Source organism: Parasteatoda tepidariorum, chromosome 11, assembly GCF_982258835.1.
Source record: "Parasteatoda tepidariorum strain Cologne lab strain chromosome 11, Ptep-v5.0, whole genome shotgun sequence".
NCBI classification, from domain to species: domain Eukaryota; kingdom Metazoa; phylum Arthropoda; class Arachnida; order Araneae; family Theridiidae; genus Parasteatoda; species Parasteatoda tepidariorum.
In genome coordinates, this window is record NC_141765.1 from 18656742 (window position 1) to 18679436 (window position 22695).

General features: G+C 30.1%; 1 protein-coding gene across 4 annotated transcripts in view; it reads right to left on the reverse strand.

Moving 5' to 3' along the window:
* The window catches only part of LOC107451031 (BAI1-associated protein 3), a 392542-nt gene that overhangs the window by 24743 nt on the left and 345104 nt on the right, over window positions 1–22695 (reverse strand). For all 4 annotated transcript variants that reach the window (XM_087155406.1, XM_087155403.1, XM_087155404.1 and 1 more), the window contains 7 exons: window positions 22309–22383; window positions 15595–15699; window positions 14969–15184; window positions 13103–13171; window positions 9773–9919; window positions 3850–3963; window positions 3208–3291 (listed from right to left, as the gene is read on the reverse strand). In XM_087155406.1, coding sequence (XP_087011532.1) covers window positions 3208–3291; window positions 3850–3963; window positions 9773–9919; window positions 13103–13171; window positions 14969–15184; window positions 15595–15699; window positions 22309–22383 — 810 coding nt within the window. The remainder of the gene's footprint in view (window positions 1–3207; window positions 3292–3849; window positions 3964–9772; window positions 9920–13102; window positions 13172–14968; window positions 15185–15594; window positions 15700–22308; window positions 22384–22695) is intronic.

Sequence of the window (22695 nt, forward strand, 5' to 3'; positions counted from 1 at the left end):
GTCATGTCTTATTCCCCAAATTCACCTGACCTTAATCCAATAGAGCATTTGTGGTCCTACTTGGAAAACCAAATTCGTGCTGCCTCGCTACCTCCTCGCAATGTGAGGGAATTGCAGGACCAGTTGGTGAGCGCTTGGTACCAGATACCTCAGACTACCTATCAGCACCTTGTGGAATCAATGCTAAGGCGGGTGCTAGCAGTTTTGAGGGCTAAAGGTGGTCATAATGTAATGGCTCTTCGGTGTATAAACATACATATATACATACACACACACCAAAATTATTATAGTTTATGCCTTTTCATTGCATGACTAAAATGGGACGAGCAATTGAAAAGGCAAATTTGAAAAAAACATACGTTATAAGAGAATCTCTTAGTAGCATTCCTTTGAAATATTAAATAAAAATGAATGTGTTTTTAGAAAACAACTTGAAATTAATTCAGCTAATCTTAAAATGAATTAATATTTGCTATTAATATTTTAAGATATTTGAATAATGGTTGTCGACATCTTACTGTAAACTAAGAATTATAAACAAATAGGCATTTATATATTTTTAAATTTAAATAATTTTAACATTTTTAATTGTTACTTCAAAGACGAACCAAAATAAAACACTGATGTAATGTTCTTAAATTTTACTTATATTTTTTTCTTAACGTTCTTTCTTCTTTTAAAATTAAAATTGAAGTAAAATTTTTCGGTTAGAAGATTGTTTAAAATCAATTAACATTTAAGTTTCATGCATCGTTCGTTATTTTAATGAACAGTATTTGAGTTTTAACTTGAATGTTAGGGGCACCATATACTTGCTTAAGTAAGTGAGCTTTTTTTCACAAAACTCGATAACTTTAGACACAATTTTTTGAAGCAAGTATGTAGAAAATGATAAAAACATTATCTTTCGAAATTATTCTCTTTCTATCGATTTTTTGGCCACCGTGCAAGAATCAGCATTTTAGTTTTCAATTTAAATTAAAGAATGCATCGATCTTCCTAAACTAAGTTATATCGTTTTTTTTTTTTTTTGTGACTTATGTGAAACTGAATGAACGCAACAACAAGGGATTTGGAGAAAATATGCATTTAACAATTCTTTCTTTAATATGACATAGAAATTTACATAAATTCAAACACTGACAAACAATCATATATGGCACGTAGCATTACAAATATGGGTTGTTGTAAGGAATGAGTTCTTCTCTAGGATTGTGAAGACAGATGAATTGGCCAGCTAGATCTCCAGACCTGAATCCAATTGAGAATGTTTGAGAGTAGCTTGGCAGGTAAGTTGCTGCTCTCATTCTTCCACGATCGTTAAGGTTGAGCTGAGACGATGGTTACTGAGTTCCAGGTCTTTTCTCTTGTTTATTTTTACGATTTATTTGGCATTATGAAAACTCGATGCTGTCTGTGCATTGCAGTTAGAAGTTGACATTTTTCTTTCTGGAACCCAAATTCTTACTTGTCAGTTGAGCCCAATCATCATTTCCGTGACAAGTTTCCAATTAATACTGTTTTCTCTCAGAAAAGACTTTTTATTTTTTATATATAACAGTTGTTGAACAACCTACCCAATTTTGGGTTTACGACTACTAATGTTCAACTCCGTAGCCTTGAAATTTCGAGCCAATCCAGAAGGCAAGGAAACTCCTGTATCAACACCCCTAGAGGTATGATGGGAACATGGAGTAGTTTGTGACTCGACAGATTTAACGCACATCAGTCACCATTTACTACACGGGGATCGAACCCATGACCTCTTGTACATGGGCCCAGTGCCCTACCAACCAGGCTATATCGGCCCTTTTTTTGAATTTTGCAAAATTCTATGTCGCACTTTATAAAAAAAATTGTGCATATTTTCTCTATTTCCTAGATCATAGGTTTCGAACGTCAACGCAATTTCTCCCCTCCCTCCAAAGGCCGGTGAAGACTTCTAGTGAGGCACTAGTAATATTTTGGGTATTTAATGTTTGTTAAGGATCTCTAAAGGGTCATTAACAAAATATGTGAATTAAAACGACAATCCACTATCTTTTGCTCAGCGAAGAAGTGAGACGCTACAACACAAAAACTGGTCCCCGACCACTCAAAAAGAAGCCTCCCGAACATTCTGTAGCATGCGTCATGAGGATAGATACTTGAAAGTGACCGAAAACAAAAGCGGACTGACACAATTTGCACTTATCAAGGTCTTTAGGAAGAACAAGGACAGCAGCATCCTTAAAAGGAAGAGAAAGTTTGTCTACGGTAAGAAATCCCATCGCCACAAAGTCTGAGACCGCCTGCTGCTATGGAATCAAAAATAGCGCATTTGCGGGAGGGTAGCTTCTCTTCCCTCTAGGGCTAACACAATAGACCGAATAAAAATATTCCCTTTCTTTCGCCAAACCCGAGCCAAAACCTGTCCTAAACAATGACCCCACACCCCTAAATGAAATCGTTATACCTCGTTTCCATAGTCGCCGCCACGGATCCAGTTGAAGGGTTAGAGGAGTTCTTACTTTAGACAAACTGTATGTGACCATGTCACAAACATATTTGTCGTATGTTGAACTATTTTCACAAAAATTAGTATTAAATTAAAAAAGGAAGTTTTCAATGTAAATACATTAATTATTAGGTATATTTTATTAACTTACAAACAATCTTGCAGAAGTGTATCATAACGGAAATATTTAAAAGACTTAAAATAGGGCAAAATGTTTTTATTATTTATAATTATTATTTTTGTAATGAGGCGCTGAAGAATTTTTTACTTTTAAAGTAATTTGGAATTTAAAAAAAAAGTTTGGGAACCTATGTCTCTAGCCCTTAGAAACAGGTTGTATTGTTTGTCTATAGAAAGCAAAACCGCAAAGTCTAAGGCCGCTTGCTGCTATAGTAACTAGCGCATTTCAAAGAGGGGAGCTTTTCTCTCCAAGACTAGAGCCAAAACATGGCATAAATATTGACCCAACATTTCTACACCAAATAGTTAAACCTCGTAACCATAGTCACCGCCACTGCTCCAGACGAATGGCGAAAGGAGTTTTTTCCAGAGACCGACTATACTTAACTTTTGGTGGCCAATGTAACTTTTGATTTAACGATCAGACTCCACTCTTTAGGTAATTTGTTTTACAGCCGGTGTATTTGCTGTTAAAATGAGAACAATGTTAGCATACATATTCTAATGAAATATACAATATATAAAATTACCTGATCCTGTATTCTTTTAGAGTAATACAGCTCAATCAAGTTCTTCGCCTCTTGTCTTTGTAGTTGCAGTTCTCTTTCTAGGGACTGAAAGACAGAAACTATCTTTGCAATGTAAATCATTAGAGTTATTCATTTATGATATAAATATCATTCATTAAGTAAATTTGATAATTTATTTTTTATAATTGTATTCAAGCTATATTTAAAGTTATATTATTTCTTTTAAGGGGGAACACTACTGTTATTCTAAAAAAAAATTTAAAAACGCTTGTAATTTTAACAAATATATATTTAACATATTTAATAATATATTAAATATGTAATTGATAGAAAAAACAAACGTTATACATTTTATTTAATAACCGTTGTTTAAAAAAAAAGCGTAGTGCTCTATAATCACAGCTCTTAATCCTATATTTTGGCATTAATTTCAAAAATTTTGAATTTCACGAAGAAAAAAACTAATTGTTTCTCTATTAAAAGGAGCATTAATACCATTTAGTGTATTATTTAAACAATACAGTTTCTTATGCAGATAATTCAATAACATTATAATTCACATCCTCAATGGTTATAATAGTTTTGTTCCCCCTTAACTTATAATTTAATCAAACTATGTATATAAATGGATAATAAACTCACTAGGTAGGAATCTGTTTTAAGGTCTTGATTTCTAAACTCACCATTGTGATCGAAATAATCGAAGAGAATATCCAAACACGTGTGCAAACGTTGGAAAAATCTAGTTTTTTCTTTCTAAAAAAAATATATTAATTATTGCATAGCTGACAACTGGTACTTACTTGTGTAAGCAGCTTTTTACTGATTGGAAAACTGATTTGTCAATGTGTAAATTATGCATTTCTTTCTTTTTTTAATTATTAATTTTCTAAATGCACGTGTTTGGTAACATTAGTAAAATAAGTATAAGTAAATTTTCCGAATTAGAACTTTTAAGAAGTTCCTGACCCACTAACCATGTCGTCCACTCTCGACATAAAGTGCAAATCATACTTAAAATACCCTACTACTCTAAAGGGGCCAGTTACAAAAAATAGATTAAAAAATTTAATTAAATAAAGGAAATTTAAATTATTTTGTCTCATGCATTTTATTTGAAGAACAAATCGCTCATGGGCTGCAATAGTGGCACAATTCAAAAAACACGCGTTTTGGACTAAGAACAGGTGTAAATATGGAAATACACATTCTTTTCTGTAGTAATACTAGCACAACTCATAATTCAACTTGAAGGTAATTTTCGTTTAGGCAAACTGAAGCATTTCTTATGCATTTTCAGTAGCAATGAAAACTTTAAACCCACTTATCTCAAAACATTATTTTTTGAGTAGTGCTGCTATTGCAGCCCATGAGCGAAATGGTTACAGAATTTTATCATATAAGAAAATTTGGAAAAGACGGCATTGTTCTACTAAAGGTTTTTAGAAGAGCGACCCTCCCTGCCTGCACCTTGATCCCTATAAATGTGCCCTTTTTGTAAAAATAAGCCACCATCCTTTAAAAATATTGCTTTTTTATTCATACTCTATTTAAAAAAGTTACTTTACTGTTTAAATAATAACTATACACTGGTAAAATTATCTGTGTTTATAGGTTTAATTCTGATTAATATTAAAAATATTTACTTTGTTGGTGTTCTCAACTAGTTAAATTTTAATCCACCAGTTAAGTTTTTCTTTTTTCGGGGAGAGGTATATTAATGAATTTTTTTAATTGATTTTAAAATTATTTTTTTAAATAAATACTTTTTTTTAAGAAAAATACACCTTTACATGTTGATTTTCTCATACTTTTCAGTTTAAAGCATAGAAAAAAGTTTTGAAGTTGCTTATTAATTAATCATTTTTTTAAGTTTACTTTTTTGCGCAATTGTCTTTTTACATGCCTTTAATTATTTTTTAAAAACTACAAATTTCCCTCTTATTTTGATAAAGAGTGAGAATTAGTTTTTGAAATATACACATAAAATAGCATAAAAAAACAATTTAAAGAAATGTTGAGAATCAAATTCATTTATTAAATAGCATTAGACATTTTAACAAATTTTTACGTAGTTCATTGAGTGCCCTTTTCAAACTCCAAGCCCCCTTTTCTGAGAGGAAGCCCTTTTTTATTCCTAGGGAGAATTCTAATATATTATTCTATAATATTCAATTATTACATTAACACTAATAAATATATATTAATGATCAGTCTAACTTTGTTAAGAAAATTTATAGCTATAAAACAAACTTTTATTATTGCGATTTAAATATTCGTACAAAATTTAGATCAAGAAAAAGACACTTGTTAAAGCCAAAAGGTAGGCCGAAAGTGCCGGATCCTGCAGTAGTTCAATGTATTTTAACTTTCACATGAACCAACCAAGTAAAAGCCAAGGTAATGCGGGCATTTGACCAGTAGCTATTCAAATTCTTTAAGCTTCAGTAATTATGAAATCTATATGTATGAAAATATATTTATATCTACTCAATTAAATGTTCTGATAGTTGGAACTTTAAAATTTATGATTTGTTGTAATGTTAGACGAATTGGATTGGGAAACAGTTAAACAAAATTTTGTTTTTAATGCTTACTAGAGTAATGCAGCCATATAAGCGGTATAGCACTTTTTTCAGCCGCTTATATGGGGACAGAAATCATTTTAGTATTTTTTTAGTGTTTTATACTTAAATATATAATTATTATTATTATATAATTATTATACAATTGTTATTATATAATTATTATTATTATATAATTATTATACAATTGTTATTATATAATTATTATTATTATATAATTATTATACAATTGTTATTATATAATTATTGTTATATGATTATTATTATATAATTATCATAAATATGCCTGGTAGGGATTTTTTGAAATACTTCCGGACCGTTAAGCGTTAATAAGTTGATTTTGAAAATCGTAATTTGTTAGATATACAGGGTGATTCTAAAAAGATGGGCAAAATTTTAGGAAGTGATAGTACACACCCAAGCAAACAATTTTTATCAAAGAATGCATGGTCGAAAACAAAACGCAAAGGTGCTGGCGCATTTGGAAAGTTGTTTGATGCAAACGTGAAAGCTCCATTTCTGTTGCGAGTTACTGCGCTGCGATACTTGTCGCCAAGCTTTCGGCCGCTGCTTTTAAAACTTAATTTCATCGTTCTTTGTGTGTTTTTTCCTCATATAAGAACATAAACTTTGACGCCCTCTAGCGGTTTCGCGTTTTGTTTCCGACCCTGCATTCTTTGATAAAAATTGTTTGCTTGGGTGTGTACTATCAGCTCCTAAAATTTTCCCCATCTTTTTAGAATCACCCTGTATATGTTAAGCAAAATATCAGCATTATATGCAAGGTGTTTCAGAATTTGAAGGACAAAATTAATAAAAAACTGTGACTCAAACAACTTCCTGTAACAATTGATCAAACACATTTTTTGACGATTATAAAGTTGGTAGTAATTTATTTGTAAGTTAAAATGAAATTTTTTTTTTCTTTAATATTTTAGATGTCATCTCAAACAGTCGGAAATCGTCTGCTTGATGTCGGCCTGTGGAACAGAAAATCAAGGAAAAGTCTTTGCTTATTGACACTCAAATCAGAGGCAGATTAGAATTTGCAGCAAACTGAATCAAATATAATTGCAAATTTGTATTCCAAAATTATATTCCAAATTTGTATTTTTTGTATAGATTACAAAATATTGTATTGTAAATTGGTTCCAAAATTCGCTTAGAAGTCACGTACTTGCATAACAGGTAGTCACAATTAACTCTATGAAGACCAACGCTATTTTTCTTTCCTCTCACGTAAGTTATGCATGTTACGTTCATGTGAGCTACAATTTCCCGATTGAGGAATCAACTATATAACAATTGTGCTAATGTCTGAGATGACGTTATTGTTAGTTCCATTTTCATGCGCTAAGATAGCACTGTGTTTTAGTTTTGTTTTTCACATTGCACATGATGCTTACGTTACATTATCTTTCTGTTGTTCAATGTCATTCAATAAACAACAGTTCTTGATGCGATCTGATTTCAACAGTTTTGCAGTTTGGATTTTGAATTATTTATATTGATATTTGAGAAAATTTTGTTATGCCTACAGAGTCTTAAGGGATGTATTTAATTTGATACTAAAATATGTTTGATTTTTTTAAGTAATTTATAATTATTAAATGTCAATGAATTACATAAAATTAAGAAATAATTTGTTTTGAAATTATTTCCAACAAAAATTGTTTTGTTGTAATTCCTGGCATGATCAGGAAACTAATATTTTTTTACAGTTAACTATATGCCTGCCTTAATTATGCTATCCAAACACTAAATTCTTTCCCTTCTTGCTACATTCTTTTTAAAGAAGATTTATATTTCGTCGGGATTTTTCTTTTCAGCCCACTAAAATCAGACATTTTCCTAGGAAAATTTATCACTCAAGATTTTGTTTCATAGAAACCTTTATTGTGCTCGCATAGAGACTACCTGAAAACTCCCTCACTGTCTTCTGCATGTTCCCCCCCCCCTTTTTTTAGGGAAATTGGGTGATTTGAAGGGGATAATTAAATTTCTTCTAAACAGTCAAGTAAGGCATTATTTCCGATGTATTTTCAAAAGCTAAATTGATTAAGACCATTTTCGAGACGATAGGACTATTAGTTTAGAAGTTATAAGGATTTTATGTACAAAAAGTACGATTTCGTACTTGTCTCGTATCTGATATTGCTATCGAAACAAGAGAGACATTATTATTGATGTATTTTTTCGAAACCTAATTGAATTGGACGAAACAGGAATCTATAAGATAAATAGTTTAGAAGTCATAAGGGTTTTTTGTTCAAAAAGTACATTATTGCACTTGCTCTTATTTACATAACTAAATTGCTTTACAGAAAAGTGAGGTATTATTTCCTTAGTATTTTTTCTGCTTAATCAAATGAAAATAAACTCAAGTCAAAGGGGGTAATATTTTAAAAGTTGCAATGGATTTCTTTTGTATAAAAAGTACTATTTTTGAAATTCACTTATTATGAAATTACTTATTACGAATTTCATCTAATTTAATTCAGCAAAAAATTAAATTGAAAAATGTATCTTACGTGTTCAAGTAAAGCCTAGTAGAAAGTGTGATTGAATATACGTAAAAAGAAGTTCTTTTTATACATTACAATACTTGCACTGCAAAATGCTAATTCTAATCCCTCTAATAATCAGAGGATTTTTTGCATTTGATACTTTCGTTTTCCGCGCCTTTGCTCCGACTCTTATTCTTTTAACTCATTGTTGGAATCTTGAGCATAAATTAAATTTCTATAATGCCAAAAATATTTCCACCCCAGTCACATAAGCTTATTTTCATGCTTTTGAATCTTGTTTTATTTATATGAATACTTATTCTCTTGCTAACGACATTAGTTCCTCACCACCTCTCCACGGCGTGTAGAAATGCATTCTTCACTAATTTGCCTCTCTCGGAGACTGTGATTTTTTAAGTTTTGTTTCTCACCTTTATTTTTCCATTTTTCGTTAGCAACTTAACGTTTTATGCTTCATATCACTTTCGTTTATTCTTATTTACGTCTGGCAAGTTTTGAAAATGGGTGCCTCTTTTTGAGCGCTTGAAACATGTCGACTGTTATTTCTGAAACGACTAAAGTTTTTAATCATGGAATACATTACCACTTTGGATTCTTAAGATTATTTATTTAATATTGGGTGTAATGTTTTCCGTTAAATCGAATGAAATCCCACCAGAGTTGATGTATCAAAAAGTTAAGAAGTTAGTTTTATATAGAAACATGCAAATTCTGACTTATTTATGAGTATGCGATTGCTATCTAGTAAAGTGAAGTATTATCAGTGTATTTTTTTAAGCAATCGATCGAAGCTCTTCAGATCACAAGCAGTTTAGTTTGCAAGATTTCACTCTCCTGACCAAACTATTGGGACTATATTTCTCTGATTGCTGATGCCCCCGATATTTTGGGGATCAAAAATCCGAATCTGTCGAAAAAAAGATATGCTTAATCAGAGAAAGTACGTTTTTGTGTCTGATTCCGTATCCTAAAATATCGTCCGCACTAATCAAACATGAAGATCCGATCATTAAGTCAAAAGTTATTCTGGATGGCCAGCTTGTTTTTCTTCTCATTTTTGGCTCACTGTACACCACACATATGCTGCTCATTTTAGGTACAACTCATTAGCGTGTAGTAACAGAAATATATACCTTTGTGGTTCAATAACACAAGTAGATATTGATGGTCAAAGTTGATGTATTTTTTAGATTTTTGAATTACCTTTGATCCTTGATGCAAAAGTCCATCTAAAGTGTTCATGTTAGTAGTTGTTTGGAAGTAGTAGAGCACAAAATAATGGCCAGTGCCGTGGTTCATTCATTTCACAAAAAGCATTACCGTATTTAAGTAGATGCGTTGCTCCCGAAATTCCAGAAAATCTCCAGTTCTAACCCCAAATTTGTAATTATCTTAATTGTTATTAAACAACTAAAGCATAAAATTTTCATTTTTTTAAAAAAAAAAGATTACCCCAATATTGGACGACGCTGTTATCTTTAGCTCCTCAATTATTTGTTCCCAAATTAAAAGCACCATTTTTTGATAAGATACATCAACAAAGCTCGATTGGATTTGTGTGAAAGACTTCTGCAAATACTCCACTAAGGGTTTAACACTCTGCAAAAATAATAAATTGATAATATTATACAATATTTCAACAAAATACAATACAGAACTACTTTTACTATTTTTTGATATAACTTTCTAAGGTACAAAATATATTATATTCAACAAGAGCAGTAATGTCTTAATTAACATTATTTTAAGCAAAGCTTCGCTATTTCTATTAGAATGAAGCACTTCAAACCTTTTTTTTCCGTAAATTATTTACAAATAATTCACTTCTGAAAACATTATTTCATTGGCGAGTTTTTAATTCAGAAAACAGCTCGAAATGCGTATTGACGGAAATGAACACAACTCAAAATGAGTGTTTAAGAAAATGGACACAGCTTGAAATGCGTGTTTCAGAAAATGGACACAGCTTGAAATGCGTGTTTCAGAAAATGGACACAGCTTGAAAGGCGTGTTTAAGAAAATGGACACAGCTTGAAAGGCGTGTTTAAGAAAATGGACAAGCTCAAAATGCGTATTTACAAAAATGATCGCAGATCGAAATGTTTGTTCGCAAGAACAGTCACAGCTCGAAATGCATGTTCATGAAAATGGACTCAGCTCAAAAAGCGTGTTTACGAAATTAGATGCAGCTCGAGATGTGTGTTTACAAAAGTAGACACAGCTTGAAATGCATTTTTATGAAAATGGATACAGTTCGAAATGCGTATTTACGAAAATGGCACTGCAGTAATGCGCCTTTTCAGTTTTCAACCCAAATTTAACTAAACGAGGAATTATGTGCTCACTTTTTGATACTTATTTAAACAATAATCATATCCATTTCGGATGGCTAGGCACATTACAGATTTATCTTTTCAGGTGATGCCCTCGTATTCAGAACTGTAATAGATAAAGTGAGTTTTGAAACTCTAAATTCCTACAACGCATATTTAATATCACTATTATAAATTTATAACACTCGTGGCAACCTCGTAAAAACAACTTAATTTTTAAAGTCTTTCCAAAAAAGACTAATTTATTAAAGTAATTTATGCACGAAAAAAAGAAAAGAAAAAATAATCACTTTACGAATTTATTTAGAATTATTAGTTAATTCTTTAAATAAAGAACAATACGGAATCAAATGCGGAAAAAACGGAATCAAATGCGATATCTATATTTTTTAAATAGCTTAAATATCCACCGTTTACTGAGGCATGCATTTTAAGCTTTGTCCATTTTTGTAAACACGTATTTCGAGCTGTGTCCATGTTTAAAAACACACCAATAATTTTTTTCAGCCAAAAAAGAATTCCTGCATTTCATGTCAGAAGAACTTTTATTTGACCTAATAATTAAAATAAGTAATTCAAATAAGAATTTAATTTTCATCTTATCTGTTGCTGAACTTGAATTGCTGACAACGAACAACTATCTATGATGACGGTACTTTTTAACACTCTGAAGACCCAAATGAGCATGGATATTTTAGGAATATATATCTTTATTCTTTCAATTCAAAATTATCAAAAGAAGTTAGATGGAAACAATGGTACTATAGTTTCTGCTAGAGTGTATTATAGAAAAGTAAAAATCACAACAGCTCTTATTAGGTAACATATTACGAAATATACTGTATTAAATCACATATATTACAAATATCTATTTATTAATTACAGATCTTGGTCTTGGAATACGTGGTTGACCTTGGGATAACTTTGCCAACAAATGGTCTCTTGGACTGCATACTATTCATGGGAATGGAAGGAAATTTTCTATAACGATATGTTAAGGTATACGCTAAAGAATAGCGTTAAGAATCATTATCCAGATCTTATGGTTACAGAGACAAGATTTCGATATTTTCAAACAGCGACTCCAACTTTTTTTTTATTGAAATGCTAACCATTCAGGAAAAAAACAACTTAAAAGGAGAGTTGAAACGATATTTTAGCAAGAATAAAGACGCTTTTAGATAGAGATAGATAAATAAATAACACTGAGATTTCTTTCTTCAGTCATAAGAGCGAGTTCTGCAGATTTAAATCATACGACAATCTCTCATTTTAACCGTAACAGAAAGAGTTGGATAGTTTAGTAGAATTAAATCATTCGACATCCTGCTATTTTAACCGCAACAGTGCGAACTGGATTGTTTGGTAGAATGGATTGATACGGAATTCGGTCATTTTAACCGTAACAGTAAGAGCTGGATATTTCAGTAGAACTAAATCATTCGTCATTCTGCTATTTTAACCCTAACAATATGAGTCGAATTGCTCAGTAGAATAGATTCATACGGAATTCAGTTATTTTAACCGCAACAGTAAGAGCTGGATAATGCTGTTAACACTATACTTTATAACTATTAGAAAAACTTGATTCCGCTTTAACGAACGGTATGATCTTCAGGGGATCGTTTGTTGGCAAAGTTTTTTTAAAATTATCTTACATTTTACCAGTTGTATGTTCTTTCTCTTGATTCGATCTCCCGTTTACTAACAGTTAAAACATAAATGCTTAACGATATTGACTAAAAACTTTTGATTTTTTGTAACCTTTAATTTTGTAATTAGAAATGCTAAAATGTTAATGAGTCGAAGAAAAAAAAAAGTCAGAAAAATATTTTTTTCAGGACACAAATGAAGCGAATATACTATTTTGTAACAGATCTTTGAAATGAAAATTGTTACTTGCAGAACAAATAAAATTTAATAACAGATCCAAGATATTTAATGCAGAAAACATAAATTTTTGCATGGGACAAACCTCCAATGATTGTCCAGAGGATCACAATTTTCATTAATTTTAACATCCTACCCATTTAATCATTAATATCATTTTATTTACATTTGTTGATCAGCCTATAAATAGATTGGATTCTCAGCTATTAATATACAACTTCGTTGTTTAACTGACTCAGAAGACAAAAGAACTTTCGAATCAACAACAAACAATTGGTTCGCCTTTGGGGAGGACTTTTTGAGTAAGTTTCCAAACATTTCTTAAAGGAAAACTACGACAACCTCCCATGTACTGCCCGATGACTATAGAACTTTACGATTCATCTATGATTGGAGATATTTTGTTTCAGCATTGTCATCAGTTAGGGTCAGAATTAGTATACAAATTCTTTTTTCAATGAAGCAAAAAAAAGTCCTCGATATCCTTCTCTTTGAACAATTAAAGAAAAATCAATTATTTCCAGCATAAGATACATAAGTAAAAACCGTGAATAGTTACCGTTTTGGATTCTAATTTATCTGGAGCATATGCTACATGGAACACAAGTTTACGAATTACTGGGTTCATCTATATTAGAAAGATAAGAAATAAATAGTAATAAATAAGTGGTATTTTGTTCTTAAAAAATAATATTTGATATCAATGCAAGCACACTATTTGAAAATATTGATTGAAAACATATTTTAATAATTTTTTATGTATAAACATTCAGATATATTGTCCGTAAGTCGTTATGTTTGTATACATTTTCAAAAAGTATTTTTCTCTTTAAATTCTTTATTGCCCATAATATTTTTAAAATAAGATTTACTTCTCTAAAAAATTACAGCACGAAGGTTGAAAAGTTAAACTGAAAAATAAATCATTAAGCTTCACACACTATTTAAGGGATGAAAGGGGGCCACAATCAAGGAAAAATTATAAGCGAAAATACATTTGGACAAACCAAACTCGTCAGCCATTTGCTGCAAAACTCGTCAGTCAGGAAGGTGAGCTTTTCATTTGACAGGAGAGCAGTGCAAGGATGAAAGTAAGTCTTAACTCAGAATCGTGCGGATAGATGGCAGCAAAACTCATTCGTGAGGCCGTTTCCTCAATTTCGACATGGATCATAAAGAGAAGGAAATTTTCTCCAGATCACTGTACTCATAGTACTTCTCAGCGACCGACCACAGGATAAAATGTACAGTGAAAATATTTAATATTATAACAAAAATATGTAAGCATGGTAGGGAAAATATGGATATAACAAATGTATTAAAAATATTTTTACTCTCATTTTAAATTTAGCTTATTATAATCTGTATTACTTCTGAACATATCTAACTTCTATTTTGAAGTAAGTAATGGTGAATAAAATGATTCTAACTAATAATATTACGCACACAAAAAAAGGCAACAAAATTGCTTATACTTTTTTTTACCTCTATTAACGCCACTCCTTTGTTTAACTTTAAAAATTATTCCTGTAACTTCACTATTTAATTAAATAATCCATAGTTTTACTATGCATGCAATATTATTTAGTTTGTATAACTTCTGTATTAATTATATGATATAAAATATAAAAGAGAAAAAAAATATTTAGTTTTCAGGTTTGAAGAAAAATACTTCGATTAGAAACGTTGACTTTTGTAAATTTTTATAGAAAAATTATTTAATGAACGGTAAGAGTTACAATATGTAAAACAAAAGGGGAAAAAAGAAAACAAAGGAATAGGGGTAATTAATTTTATTACAAACTCATATTTGTCTTTCTATTCTCAATATTTACCTATAACTTACAATATCCCACTGTTTTATTTCTCTCTCTTTGGAGCATGAGATATAAAACATTTGTCTATAAAACCTCTTGATAAGTAAATATTAACAAAAAAATATTCTGTTATCTTTCATAGAAATGTCAAAAAAGTCAATTTTTGTGGGGAAAATTTCGTCAAAAATTCTATTTTGAGGATAAAGTTTGCTAAAATCCACTGTTCAGAAGAAATTTGGTCTAAAAGGAGCTATTGTGGAGACATTTTGTAGAAAATTCCTCTTTCGCTTGGAAATTTTGTCAAAAATCTTCTGCTACAGAGAAATTTTGTCAAGAAGTCCATTGTCATGGAGAAATCACGAAATCTACTGTTTTGCTAATATTTTGACAAAGATTCCCTCATATAGAAACAATTTTAGTAAATTTTTCTGCCTTGTTAGGCTGTTGAAAAGAGTTAGCGAAAATTTCCTTATGATATTTAGAAATTTTTGTCTAAAACAATCTATCTAAACTGTATTCAGCGTTTATCGTTTAAAATAATTTGATTTGGGGAACATAACTAACAGCTCAACAAAACAGAACTATTTTACTCAATAAAATATACTTACTTCTTCTGAAAATCTGTCTAGAACTACTTTCTGAATTCTTTCAACATGACGTTGTGCGTTGTGGAGGGATTCTTCAACTTGTATTTGGCATTCTTGAGCTTTAGCTTTACCTTCAGCTTCACCATAAGCTCGAAATACTGACGGTAGATTTAAACCATCTTCAACTGCTTGGAGACCTTCTAAGACGGTTGCTATGTTATTTAAACTCAATATTACCTGAAAGAGAGCCAATATGAGTTGTCTCAAAATCATTATTGCCTGAAAAAGAGCTAATATAGCTAATGTAAGTTTCCAAAAATTCATAGCCAGAAATAGAGCAAATATGATTGGCATAAAAATCATTTATACCTAACAAAGTGCTAATGTGATATGTCTGAAAAATGTTTTCAAAGTTAAATTCAGCTCATAAATAGCTCACAAAAAGTTAAATTAAAGCTAAAGTTAAATTCAACTTCAGACATTACACTTGCTTATTTATATAATTTTAAACGAATTCATAGAAAAAATATGCGCAACAAATTAGTTTTTGACCTTTGAACAATTCAAAAGAAATGCGAAAAAAATATTTTATTATTTTTACGATATAAAATTTTTTATATGTTTGTATCTGTATTTATTTTACTAACTTTTTTAGATACTTGTGCTGTTCGCCGTCTACTGGCAGCATTGCATTCTTCTCTCAGTTGTTTCCAAACAGCATTGGCGTACAACACAACCCCAGATACTATGGCCTGAAGAGAAAAAAACTATGTAGAAACAAATTTTTTTTAAAATCAAAAATGATCTTTTTCAGCATAAAATTCATTATGCAAACAATTATATTTACTCTCAAAAATATCGCTTCACGGTTGAACTATAATATCAGCAACCTGAATTGTAATATCACTAAAGGAAAGGTGACTCTAATATTCGTAGCCCTCATTGTAGCCGAAGAATATGGAAACACATATGAAGTTTGTATGAAAACGACAATAAGAAAACAGAAGACTTAGATTGACTGTATTGAAAGCGAGGTGAAATGGAAGTAGAGCGAGCACATCACCATAATTTTTGTCCTGATGAGAATGAACTAGGAGAAGAATCAAGGGAGAAATTTTCTACCTTTCGTTTCTCTTCGTAATTTCAAAGGAAGAAAATCGGTAGTCAAAAATCTTTAAATACGGTGGTTTACTGTACTGCATTTGGTGGTAAGGAAAAATTTGTTAAAGAAGGACGTTATACATGTTATAGATAAGTTTATTTATCCCTTTTTGGAATTAGAATTGTTCTATTTATTATATAAATGAACTTTTAGAATGTTCTTCTTTTTCTTAAATTATCATTAATCCAGATTATTTCCTTTTATTCATTCTAAATTCCATATTTATACTTTTAGCTATAAACGAATAAAAACAAAACTTAACCATAAAGTAATGACTACATGGAATTATTCATCATTAATGCATAATTTTTTTTAAAAATTTTAGTTTAAAAAATAATAAGCGAAGTTTTGGAAGCAATGTTGCTTTCCTTTTTCGTTTATTAAAGTTGTATTCAATAATGCTTTTGAAAGAATAAATTCTTCACTATTGTTCAATTTTAGTTGCTTGCTTTGAATTAATTTAATTAATAAAATAAATTTTCTTACAGGGAATAAGGGGTTATGACAGACAATTATAAAACTATTCGATAAATAGCGCTATGTTCTTTAACACTTGATAATAAGTTTATTTATAAAATCGTCAGATCTTTTTAAATTGATATTGTCTGCTCTTTTTTAATTAGAATGTAATACAATGAGCCGTGATGGCTCAGAGGATAGAGCGTTTGCCTTCCAATGAGGTGAACCGGGTTTGAGTCCCAGCTATAGCTGGTTGATACGATTTCTGCATCCGGCTTGCACCGCCCAAAGTGCTGACGTAAAATATCCTCAGAGGTAGATGGATAGTGGGTTTGATTCCCCTCGCCATCAGGCTAATCGTGGGAGGTTTCCGTGGTTTTCCTCTCCATGTAACGCAAATGCTGGTTAGTTTCAACAAAAAGCCGTCCACGAAGGCAAATTTCTCCCAATACTTGATCCAGGAGTTCCCTTGTTTTCTGGATTGGGTTCAAAATTACAAGTCTACGGAGTTAAACATCGGTAGTCGTAAACTTAAAATTAGGTCGACTGTTCAATGACGGTTATGAAATAAAATAATCGATGAAAAAAATTGAGAATACTAGCAGTGGTATTACAGCTGGTTTAAGTTTAAATGAAGTTGGAAAAGTTTAAAAAAATGAAGCAGATTTCTTTGAAGGTTTTTTAGGATGATGCAGCTCTTTTTTTATTTGCAAATTTTATTTTATTTATCAACTCCAAGGCACGTTGAAAACCATTTTTTGAAAATGTTTTTAAAAATTCCAAATTCTTGAAAATATGTCCATGATTTTACGAGATGTAGTACGATAGGAAAAATCCATGTTATATTAAAATTTAAACTTATTTTTATATACCTCAATATCGATAAATAAATTATTAAACATTGCTTTACAAAATTACACCATACGTTACTGAAAACTACTGAATCAAATTTCATTAGGAATTATCAAAGATACATTATTACCGCTCTTAAACCATTCAAAAATTAAAATTTTCTTAACTTAGTAAATATATAAACAATATTGTATAGTTTATACATATTAAAAAAACTGGAGTTCTAATATAATTCTTAGTGTAGCAAAGTGTTGTCAAACAATGATCCATTATTTTATTGTTCTTTAAGTGCTCCCTAAGAGTTTAACTATCCTCCAGGTATAAAGCATGAAACTACCAGAAAAGAGAACTCATCATTTGTCTTATGACGCCCTTCTTCCTCCAACAAAATCACCGAAAGAGAGGGAGCACAGAGAGATTAAAGCAAGACATTACAGCGGGCTCTTTCATTACAGTTCTATGATTGCAAGCTCTATGATTGTGTACCTACACTCAATTTTAATAGTTTGGGTGCCTAACCTTAAATATGGTGATTATTAAACGATATTTTAAATTAAGAAATCAGACAAAAAAAAAGCACTTTTTAAAAATAAAAAAAATGCCAAGTTTCTGTACTTTTTTTTGAATAAACAACGTGGCAGTAAATATCTTGGTTCAAAGTAATCCTTAATTTCTCAAGATTGATTTAACAATTGAAAAAGGGGCAATTCCATTGTCTTTTTCAAGAGCTATCATTAATTTGATATTGTTATGGGAGATAACGTCATGTTTAGAATATCACTTGTTTCAATTTTTTAAATATTTGATTATTTACTCAATTTCCGTTTTCCTTGCAGAGTCAACCATTATGGTTTAAGCCATTATGGTTTAAGAAAAAATATAAGCTGCTGACACTGGATATAACGACCTTCATGATCAGGGTGAGGACAGACGCTATAACATAAAGTCGTCATATAGTGTGTACACAGAAATACTGTGAATATTAACTATTGAATAATAAAAAAATTGTATAGTGAAAAATATTACGTTGAATAGTAAAATATTGAACAGTAAATAGAAAAAAACTTGACTAATTACCAATAAATACCAACTTAATAAAATACAATAATGTAAATTATAATAAAACTTGACGAATTACAAATAATAAATTAACAACAACACAATGCTTTACTTTAATGAGAATTCTGTAGCTAACAGAAAAAAAAATGGTAATATCACAACTTTTTTTCTATAATTATATATACGTAAAAGTACCCTTTATATGCTGGTTCAATGCCGTGTATAATAATTTTTTTATTTTTATTTAGGGTTACCATTTTTGATAAATAATATTATGTCAAGATAACTGTGAAGACCACTTGTTTTAACTCTCAAATAAACCATACCAGTGGACTTATAATTCACAAAAAGAGTGGATGCAATTTTCAAACAAGAATAGTTTGATTGATAAATTTATTGCATCCTTTGAATCTTAAGAATTTGGCTTGGATTATTGTATCCTAAGAATTAGGCAACTGACAGAAAAAAATGACGATTATACAATTTTTTTCCTATATTAGTATATACGTAAAAGTACCCTTTATATGCTGGTTCAGGGCTGCCATTTTGGATGAATGAAATTACGTCAAGATAAATGTGAAGACTATTTGTTTTAACTCGAAAATAAAACTTACTAGAGGATTGATATTTCTCAGAAAGAGTGAATACGATTTCCGAACAAGAAAAGTTTAATTGATAAATATATTGTATCCTTTGAGTTTTAAGAATTTGGTTTGGCTTATTGTATTCTAAGAATTTGTTAACTAACAGGCAAAAAAAATTGTAATAAAGCAAATTTTTTTCTATGTTAGTATACACGTAAAAGTACCCTTTATATCAGCCACGATGGCTCTGTGGTTAAGGTACTGAACTGTCACTCTGAAGAACTGGGGTTCGATCCCCAGTGGTGGTTTGAGGCCCACCCAGCTTCAGATCTTTGGGTACCAGTTTGTCTGGAAAGTAAAGGCGAGGCATTGTGCGCAGTGCTGACCACATTGCCACAGTCATGCCGTTGGTCATGGAATTGTGGAGCCTTAACATACACCCCTCTGGTCCACAACGGGCTGTTGCGGGAAAGCTTTACTCTTACCCTTTATGTGCTGGTTCAGGGCTACCATTTTCAATGAACAATATTATGTCAAGATAATTGTGAAGACTACTTGTTTTAACTCGAAAATGAACCACACAAGAGGAGTGACATTTCACAAAAAGAGTGAATACAATTTTCAAAAGGGAAAACTTTTCATGGAAAAGTTGGATTGATAAATTTATTGTATCATTTGAAAAGAAGGTTACACAAATAAGGATGATTGACCATAAATTATGACCACCTATGCTTTAGGATAAGAAGTTAGGAGGTTGTGTCACTCTTTTTTTCATTTAAAAGGAATTCTAAGTGTTTTCTGTGTATTACTCAGCAACATCAAAGAAAATGATGGTTTAAATAATTCTTTTGAAAATTTTTCTACATCATATAACTAAATTTTGGTCACTATATTGGAAAGAAAGGTTTAGTGTGAACATTCTAATGGACATTAAAATAACATTGCCTTAATAGAATAGAAAACGGGATTTTATACATCTGTCGTTATAATGGAAGACCGCTGTAATGGATCGTCTTACTAAAGAGCGCAAACTGCATTGTAATATATTAATTTTCTGCAGAAGATGAAGTTTAAGACAAATTGTAAAATAAGCACAAATATATTAAAAAGAATTTATTACACACGTTTGCGTATTTAGAAAAAAAAATTTCCAGCTTTTCTTAAAGAATTGAATTATAGCTTGGGGTTTTGCAAGCTTAAGCTGTAATCCTCGCCAAGGCTCTTAACGGTTTTGTTGGTTAGATCCTTTAAAATAATTGGTGATGCAAAATTCGAAAAGACATCTCGTTTTTCATTTCACTAGCGTTTAAATATTGAATGGATTAAGTTTGGATTAATTATCATCGTGTTAATTCTCCGTAATGAAAATAAATAAGAGCAATTTCTTACGCTTTAATATTACTTTCTGAGCTCATCACCACCTTCTTATTTTTTATGAGAAATAAAGCAAAATAAATTAAACAGTTTTTTATGAGAAATATTAATTAATATGATAATATCAATTTTTATGAGAAATAAACAGTTGAAGAGACTTATCGATACAGGTGTCTTCTTATTGGAGATCTTAATTTATATTTCTTGAATCATTCTCAAAATTGAAGTCATTAAAACATACTAGGTTCAAAAATTATTATTTAAGTTAAAAAAAGGAAAGAAAGGAAACGTAGATCAATGACAGTGGATTAAAACAATATGAAATTAAAATTATTAAAGCCTATGTATTGTTGAATAAATCTAACAGGCTTTCCAATTAACTTCTACCAGGTAGAATAATTAAGAACGGCGGGGCAACGTCTGTCGTTAATGGGTTTAAAATTTCCAACCCGGTTTTAATTAAGCTATATCGTGATTCAGATCTGGTATTCATTATTTTTTTAAAAACTCAGGATGTCTTAATTGCATGTTCGTTTATTTTCTCCTATTTGGTAATTACATATTAATTCATTATCCAGAAATCGGAAATAAGATACCAAAGGTTGCGCATAGAGAACACCTCGTAATCGAAACCTGGCTGATAAAATAGTTCTAGAAATTAATTTAATCGAAAATCTGTACTGAGTATCACAATTAAAGAGTGCTCTGCGAGTTCTTTAAATATAGACGAGTTGTCTTTATTCAAACAAGAGTTTGGAAAATACGTTATAGTGTTTCCCAAACATGCTTTATTTCAATAAAAATAGTAAATTCGTATCAAACTGCAATTCAGTAACATTTATTTTCACTGAGTCCCTTGATAGATGCATCACGTTTTAGTGTTGAAAACAGTCTCATTTAATTAATGCAAAGTTAATCAATTAATTGTACTGTAGTAAATTACTTAGGTAATTAATTATACACTCGAAATGCTCATTGCCAACATCTTTAAATGGGTAAAGCATGCTGGAAAGGGCATTTGACATTTCAAGTAATCAATTCTCTTTTGGAAGTAATGTGTAATGCACCAGATTTTACTTCAGATTTTTTTTTTAAATGTATGATAAAAGTTACTTGAAATACATAAATTATGGAGTAAACACATTTTATTTCGAAGCAAATAAAGCATTAAAAAATCTGTTTATTTATTTTTTAAATGAAAGTAGTTCAAGTTTTCCACTGTTTCATAATTTGTTTTTCTTACTTTGCAAACTCCTTTAAATAAACATGTTTTTTTTTTAAATAAAGAGAAATATTAGGTTTGAGAAAAAGTTTATTAACGTACCGTTAATTCTCAACAGAATTAGATCAAAATTTTTGAAACTATCTAGAATTCAATTTACAGTATAGATTCATTTTAGTTTCATCAAAAAGTAATAATAAAAAATAACTACAATTAAAAAAAACTTTCAAAATTTTATTTAAATGATCGTTGGACTAAAATGCTTAGGTACTACTTCAACATTTTATGATCTAAACTAGATATTTGATTCAAAACAATTTAAATATTTTGCATTTTTTGGCGGACTCTCAATTTAAAATAGACTTTTTCACCAACTCAATATATAGAAATTTAGAAGATAATATTGTAAATCTATACAATTCCTAAACATTATATATTTAGGAATATCAAAATTTATATATATTCAGAAAATATCAAAGTTGCATGAATATTTTAAACAAGATTCGTGAAATATTCTGTTAATTTAATTTAATAACTAAAATGTTAAAAAAAGTTTTATTTTAATGATAACAAACAATGCTTTGCTCAATTATATCATGGTTTGATTTTCTTTGAATTAAGTGTGCAGTAAAACCAGAGTAATACGTACCTGAATAATACTATATACAAATGGAAAAATTGAGCCTTCATCTGGCCAAGCAAGATGCATCCAAAATTCTCGAAGCTATAAGACATCAATAAGGGGAATCATTATAAGATATAAAAATAATAAGATATACAAACAAATAATATAAGCAAATAAGCAACATAAGTAATTAAATAATATAAATAGGTTATAAATAATATAAATAATAGATAGTATAAGATATAAAAACAAATATAGAAAAGTACACTTTCTGAAGTATAGAAAAATTTTATGTCGCCTTTTCTATCAACCTTATTAAAATGGATTGTTCTAATTATTGCTATCAATTAGATTTCAATTCTAGTGGTAGTTTATTAAAAATGCTTAGATTTAAGTTTTTTTTAAACTAAA